The 7,709-nt window shown below is 38.3% G+C and overlaps 1 protein-coding gene across 1 annotated transcript; it reads left to right on the top strand.

The window, feature by feature from the left end:
- Positions 1–3,753: 3,753 nt before the first annotated feature.
- LOC149165326 (sugar transport protein MST4-like) lies at positions 3,754–7,337 on the top strand. Its single transcript, XM_089431117.1, has 4 exons — positions 3,754–4,009; positions 4,774–5,093; positions 5,558–6,184; positions 6,286–7,337. The coding sequence occupies exons 1-4, from the start codon at positions 3,871–3,873 to the stop codon at positions 6,787–6,789; spliced, it is 1,590 nt and encodes a 529-aa protein (XP_089287243.1). The 5' UTR covers positions 3,754–3,870; the 3' UTR covers positions 6,790–7,337.
- The last annotated feature ends 372 nt before the right edge of the window (positions 7,338–7,709 follow it).

Raw genomic sequence — 7,709 nt, 5'->3', positions numbered from 1 at the left:
AGGGCAGGAAAAAGTGCGGAGGGAGACTCAAGCTGAAAAGGAAAAACAAACCACCATTGATGTCAATGTGGATACTCATATTGACCCTAAATTGCTCCAGGAATGGAAGCAGTTTGATTCCATTATCAGTGGTTTGGAATGTTCAAAGGACACAGACACTTCTAAGGTAATGGACGCACAGGATATCACTTCACTACAGGTTCTAAGTGGAACCAGCGGCCCACCCATTTCTAAAGAGGTAGAGATAATACCAAAGGACCCCTCCGACCAAATCATTTTGCAGGTAGAAGATATTCCTCCCCTGGATGTCTTCTACAGCCCAAGGCATAAAGCGGTGGTTAAACGACAAAGGAAAAGAAGAAGGACTGATCAACCTTCCCTTTTTCCAGAGCAAACTGTCACGGGCAATGTAGTTTGGAAGGAGGAATTTGACCCCTCCGATGACCTGACAAAACTGTCACAGTATGCAGGAGCTTATTCGGCAGCGACAATAGACAAGGCATCGGAGGTAAGCCTTTTACTGAAAACAAAGGATCAGGAGATTTTCTCATTGCAGGCACAGCTAAGTGAGGCAAAGCAGAAAGCAGAGCAGTCAGAGCAGCAATTGTTGACGCAACAGCAAGTGAACAGTCAACTAACTCAACAATTGCAGGCAGAAAAACAAAGGATCGACCAAAGCGCAATCCAGAAACAGAAAGAATTATCAGAGGCATTGGCACAATTGAAGGCAGCGAACGAGCAAATGATGAAAACAAAAGATGAGCAAATTGCTCAATTATCATCACAGCTCGAGAAAACAAAGGGCATTCCACAAGTGGCTGAATTTAGAGCAGAAGCATTACAAATAAATACTGCATTAATATCCCAAATTAAGCTTCTGTGTCAACAAATCTCCCAGGCAGAGCCACTATGTGAATTAACGGCATCCATAGTTAAGCAAGTAGACAAGGCTAGAACTGAATTGGATCAAGCTGAAGAGACAATAGCTGCATTTCTCGACTGGCAAGATTCTGATCAAGGACAAGTGGCGAATTTACCCAGGATCTTAGAATCTCATAAAGATATACTCTTCACAGAATGGCAGTCCCAGTTAATGAAAGCAGAGAGAGCGGTTTCAAGATGTAAATCAACTTCTAGTAATTTAGTTGAATTAGTCAATAACACTCTCTACTTATCAAACATGATTTCCCAATGCATACCAGGAAAGTTCACAACAATGAAAACGTTGGAGCAATCATGTTATCCAGATCTAGAAGAAAAGGGGAGATTAATCGCTGGGATTAACAGTTTAACCTGGGACACATATTGGTTCTTCTTGGTAAAGCCGCACACACAGAGAGCCGCCCTCAAATGCCTTACGGATGCAATTGGGTATATTATCCCCGATATTCAGGATGCCACCTATGCTGCCCAGCTCAGCTCGCGCCTCAACAAACCACCTGAAGTGGAGCCAATGCTTGCGATAAGTCAGCTCAGATTTAAAGGCAAGCAACCTACTTGATGAATCATGCCGTCGACTGCCAGATGGCCGAAGAAAATAGGATCAAGATTTATTGATACCAATTAAGTAGGATTTCTGTTTTATAGATAGGTAGATTAATTAAGTATTTATAGACCCTTTCATTGTTTTGGAAAGGGTCGTAAAGTTTTGTACCTGACTTAAAGACTGAAGTTGCACTATTGTGCTTCAGTCATATTCTTTTATGAAACTGGACCAGTTGTTCTTAATTTGACAAGGAAGCTTTTTATGCAATTGTGCACTATTGTCTTTGTTTGAAAGTGTTTCTGCGTTGAAGGAAGAACTACAAGTAGCGATTGATATTGGGATTGTCAAGCAGCTCATATGGTATTTCTATCTATGTCTGAATTCATTCCTTTCATATGAATTGTTATTTGATTATCCTTGCTATTATTGATTATATGCATGTGCTTTAACAACAGATCTATATTCCTTCCACTATTGGATGTTTTATGATGTGCTTTTCTTTTAATCATGTATGTGTCGATGATATAAATGATGAGTGTAGTAACATCGCTTTAATCGCTTTGCTTAACTATTTAGGCATAGTAATCTCGAATGAAATAATGTCCATGTCTGTTAGATGGAGTCATCTATATGCCTGTTTATAGACACAGACCATCCAGCGCTACACTTCAAAGCTTAATAAGTTCCCGGGATAAGTCATAGTTTTTTATATTCTTGTCAATAGATTTAGTTATTCGCCCATCATTAGCGTAGTTCGTCAATCATCCATTCATCCCGTTTATTCACTTTTGGGAAACTGGTCCCATTATCCCCAGTCGGAGCCACCATTCCAAACGGAAAAGGAGCTGTACTAAGGTCCGGACCGGGTGGTTATCCCCAATGTTGTTGCAGCGATTTTCGAGGCATCAGCGGTTTGTTAATTTTTTTTTAAATTTGAGCAAATTTTGTAAATTATTTTCAAAAGTTACACATTAATTAAAAGTCAAATCTCAGTTTGACACACTTACTTAGAATTGATTTTTTTTATAGATAATGAAATTTTCATAAATATTGAGATTTGATATGTGTACTATTTTTCATATATTTATGTGTAAGATATCACGTCAAAGTGAATTTAATGAATGTCTTAAAAAGTAAACACTCTCTTATAAATAGCCATTTCTCCAATCAACGAGATATACAATGTAGAGGAAATCTCTTAACATTCAAATAAAATTTCTTAAATGAGAAATGGGAAGAGATAAAATAGTATATATAGGTTTTTCCAAAATACAATTCAAGTTATTATTCAATCCTTAAAATAAAAGACATTGTACTTTGTACTATTTAACTAATATAATATAAAATAATGGGGAGATAATGTAAATATTATCTTGTAAAAAAGTTATGATAATTATGAACTGATTTTTAATTAGGGAGTTGTTTTTAGTGTGATTTTTTTGGATATTTTTGTTGTTGGAATTAAGTGGAAAATCTTGAGATGAAATCTTCATTTGTATTATTTAAACTAGTTTTTTCACTTTATATATGGATTCAAGACACTTCCATTGTGAAAAGAATTACCCATCTAACATGTGATTTCAATAAATTCTTATCAAATTTTAGAAAAATTAAACCTAAAAAACTGACCATTGAAACTTCCACAAATCTCACTAAAATAACCTAGCAAGAAGATCCATTATCAGATTGTGGTGCAAATATGAGTTTTGCTGAGGTGTAATCTTACGTGGATTGGTGGTCTCCACGGCATCCTCTTTATTTTTCGTTTTCTTTATCATATCTGCATCTTTATCGGTTACGTCTGTTAATTAACTTACAAATCTAATCTGCATCTTTATCCATCCCACCGAACGGTTCGGAATTCGAGATCTCCACCGTCGACTGTGGAGCCGGCGATTTATCAGGAACATTAATTGGTGAGTTAAGCAGTTTTATTACATATATTTACTTTCAACGTAACTGTTCTCTGCCGCGGTGCATACGGAATCAGGGGCCAAAAAGCATAGTGTTAAAATTTAATTACCATGATATATATGATACCACGTGTCAATGAAACCTGTAGACAGTGTTTAATGCAATAATATGTATCTACGTGTCTATTGTTGCGGATAAGACCACCGTAGGTGTCACCAATGACAGCGTGATCAGACGTGGACTGCATGGTTCCGAGGACGCTGACTCTCTATATTTGACTGCAGGAACCGCGATTGGAGGCAATAAATTCCAACCCCAGTGACCCATTCGCAATTGCAGAGGTCATTTGTGTCCGTAGGCAGACGTAGAAAGGAGGAATCGGTGCGTCATTGTTTGCATGAAAGAACTATTTGTATAGTTCATTCAGGATTTTGTTGAGTGTTTTAGGTGCAGAGTATATAGTAGAAAGAATGGCGGGCGGGGGATTTACAGGCCCAGTAGGGTCTGGGAATGTAGACTTCGAGGCGCGCATAACAGCTTATGTTATCATAACTTGTATCATGGCTGCTAGCGGCGGGTTAATGTTTGGCTACGATATTGGCATTTCAGGTAAGCTCTGGAAGCTTTGATGTGGTTTGGCTGCTGACTCAGTGTGCGCATAGATTTCACTCATTTAGCTGTTTTGTAATAAAAAAATTGACTGTTTTGTGAAGAAAACTGAAAATTTGACGGTTTTCAAATTGTTTAACAATTATTGCATTATACTGCTTTCCTCCGCTTAGTTGAAGGCCAAAATTTTTCCTTCCAATTTGATCTTCTTGTCATGTAACTTACACAGCGAAAAAATGGGAGAACTGTTCTCTCATTGATTTCTTATGCATCTCAACAAGGTTCGATAAGTGCTCTGTATATTTGATACAGAACAATATTTTCTTGTTCGAATTTGCTGGTTGTTAGGCGTCAGAAAACAGTATACTGTACTAAGGATTTTCAAGGAAAAAATGGGAGAACTGTTCTCTCATTGATTTCTTATGCACCTCGACAAGGTTCGATAAGCATTCTGTATATTTGATACAGAACAATATTTTCTTGTGTGAATTTGCTGGTTGTTAGGCGTCAGAAAACAGTATACTGTACTAAGGATTTTCAAGGAGGAGTCTATTCACATTTTTCATTATTGACATTCGCACAAATGATGATGCTTTCATATTTTTGATAATCTTAAATGCATTTTAAGAGCTCCATAAGTCCTCTATGTTCTTTAATGTGACCTGAAGGTCTTCGCCTCTTCACACCTTCTGGAAAATTTTGTAGGAATACTCTGCTTTACATCCAAGATTTGAGATCTGACGGCTGATTGTGTTAATGCGCAGGCGGAGTGACTGGCATGGACGACTTTCTTGTCAAATTCTTCCCCGCGGTGGCGCGCAAAGAACACAAGGCGAAGCAAAGTACATACTGCAAGTACGACAATCAAGGATTACAGCTCTTTACATCATCCCTGTATCTAGCCGGTCTTGTAGCCACATTCTTTGCGTCGTATACTACCAGAAGATTTGGCCGGAGACCGACAATGCTTATTGCTGGCCTATTCTTTCTTGCCGGAGTCACCTTTAATGCTGCAGCGCAGGATCTTCTGATGCTCATTATCGGAAGATTGTTACTTGGATGTGGAGTCGGATTCGCTAATCAGGTCTGTAAACAGACAATTCATATTTCTGATGAGACATAATCTTTGATTTAATACAGAGATTCAACTACTTAGCACAGGAATCGCTCCTGCGGATTCCCTCAGGCAAAAAATCGCCTTTAATAGCTGACTTCTGTTTGCGAAATTATTGCATTTATTGTATATTATTTTCTATATAACCTGACTACAGATCCGTAAATTTCCTGACACGCATTTGATATGACAAACTTTGCATATATTTGGATTCTTTAGAGTTTTCTTTTAAAACATTTCGACATAGCCTGCATTAAAACACATTCTATTACATTTGTGAGGTATATACTCAATTGATTCTTATTCTACTGTAAATGTTATGCTCTGCCTGCCTTCATTTTGGGATAAATCTTAGACAGCATTGTTTTTTTCCTTAAATCTATCTATTGCAACACTGATGTGATAAAAGGGCCTTTGTTTTTCTGTAAATGTAGGCGGTTCCACTTTTCCTGTCAGAGATAGCACCGACTAGAATTCGAGGGGCTCTTAACATCCTCTTCCAGCTGAATATTACAATAGGCATTCTGTGCGCAAATTTAGTCAACTATTTTACAGCTAAGATCAAGCCATGGGGATGGAGGGTTTCTTTGGGCTTGGCAGGTATCCCTGCAATTCTGCTATCTGTGGGGTCTGTATGTTTAGTAGAGACACCTAACAGTCTGATTGAAAGAGGACACCTGGAAGACGGCAAGAATGTGTTGAGAAAAATCAGGGGAACCTATAATGTGGATGCAGAGTTCAGTGAACTAGTTCAGGCTAGTAAAATAGCCGCGGAAGTTAAGCATCCATTTCGAAACCTGATGAAGCGCAGGAATAGACCTCAGCTTATCATAACCATATTTCTGCAGATCTTCCAGCAGTTGACTGGTATCAATGCCATTATGTTCTATGCTCCCGTGCTCTTCCAGGCCCTGGGATTCAAGAGCGATGCTTCTCTTTACTCTGCGGTTATTACTGGTGCAGTCAATGTCATATCCACTATTATTTCCATCTACTCGGTGGACAAACTTGGTCGAAGAGTGCTTCTTCTGGAAGCAGGAATACAGATGTTCATTTCACAGGTTATCCCCATTTGCTCTTCTCCTTCATTTCTATTTCATAGCTTTGTTTATACCGAAATGGTGAAACATAATTGTGATAATTGTGAGTATGAATATTGCAGGTGATTATTGGAATCCTTTTGGCGACGGGACTGAAGGACGGGCAGCAGCTTTCGCAAGCGACGGCCATTGTGATAGTGTTGATGGTGTGCGTTTTCGTGTCAGCATTTGCATGGTCATGGGGTCCTCTCGGATGGTTGATTCCCAGCGAAACGTTTCCCCTGGAAACAAGATCCGCTGGACAGAGCGTGACGGTGTGCGTGAATTTGCTCTTCACATTTGGTGTTGCACAGGCGTTTCTGTCAATGCTTTGCAATTTCAAATACGGCATCTTCTTCTTCTTTGCTGGTTGGGTCTTCATTATGTCCCTCTTTGTGCTCTTTCTCCTTCCGGAGACGAAGAATGTGCCGATCGAAGAAATGATGGACAGAGTGTGGAAAAAGCATTGGTTGTGGAAGAGTTTTGTCACAGACGCCGACCTCATTGATGATGAAGAAGAAGATGTGAATTCCAAACAAGAAAATGGAAGAGCCGGTGGCCATGCGTACCATAATTCCCAGTTGTGATCTTCTTCCTCCTCCATGGCCATGGCAATAATAATGATAACGGTATTACTTCTGCTGTTCTGTCCAATTTGCCTGTAAGAATTTAAATTTCATGAGGAAGCGCGCCAATAGCAATGGCGGCATATTTATCAAAGAGCCGGAATCGGTGAACGCTTTCCCCTCACATTTAAGCCCTCATTTCTGTGAGAAAATTCAAATTACTGCATGGAACAGGCGGATTATCTGGAAACTTATAGAAGTGGCGACATAATTTATGAGAGGTTTACTATCCTTTTTTCAGAGGAAAGGAGTTTACTATTGTTAATATTCTGCTTCAGATTTTCAGTTGCGGGTCAATATCAGGATTTTGTGTGAAAACGTGAATGTTATTTTGTGCATTTGGTTCAGAAAAACAGATTTCCTGTGAAAACGAAATGTTAATGGAGTTGTCTATAATGCGATTTTTTGGAGATTCTGGTGACGGAATCGGGCGGAAGAAATTGAGGTTAAATCTTGATTTGTTGCAGTTAAAATGGTTTTTTAACTGCATATTTGGATTCAGCACCCTGAAAAACCCCTGGGACGCTTTCATTGCGCAGAAACTACCTCTCAAACTTTCGATTCCAATAAATTCCTGCCGGATAACCCGCCAGAAAAACTTTTAAAAAGTCTCGTTATAGACAACTGCTAGTTAATTGTGCATTTTGTTTTGAAATAAGTATAATTTGTACATTTTGTTTAGATTGACAGATTTCGTATGAAAACATAAATGTTAATTGTGCATTTTGTTTTGAAATAAGTACATCTTCCGTGTGAAAAGTAAATACCATTCACAAATTTTTCTATATTGGACAGAAGGTTATGGTTAAATATTAAATTGATATGTAATTTTGTTTAATAGAATAAATAATATTTAATTTAATTTTTTATTTAATTTTTAA

Source organism: Pinus tabuliformis, chromosome 5_1 (assembly GCF_031772625.1).
Source record: "Pinus tabuliformis cultivar Carrire ecotype Pingquan chromosome 5_1, CPIR1, whole genome shotgun sequence".
In the NCBI taxonomy this organism is placed as follows: Eukaryota; Viridiplantae; Streptophyta; class Pinopsida; order Pinales; family Pinaceae; genus Pinus; species Pinus tabuliformis.
The sequence above is the reverse complement of the archived record's forward strand: the minus strand, read 5'-3'. Positions and strand labels throughout refer to the sequence as shown.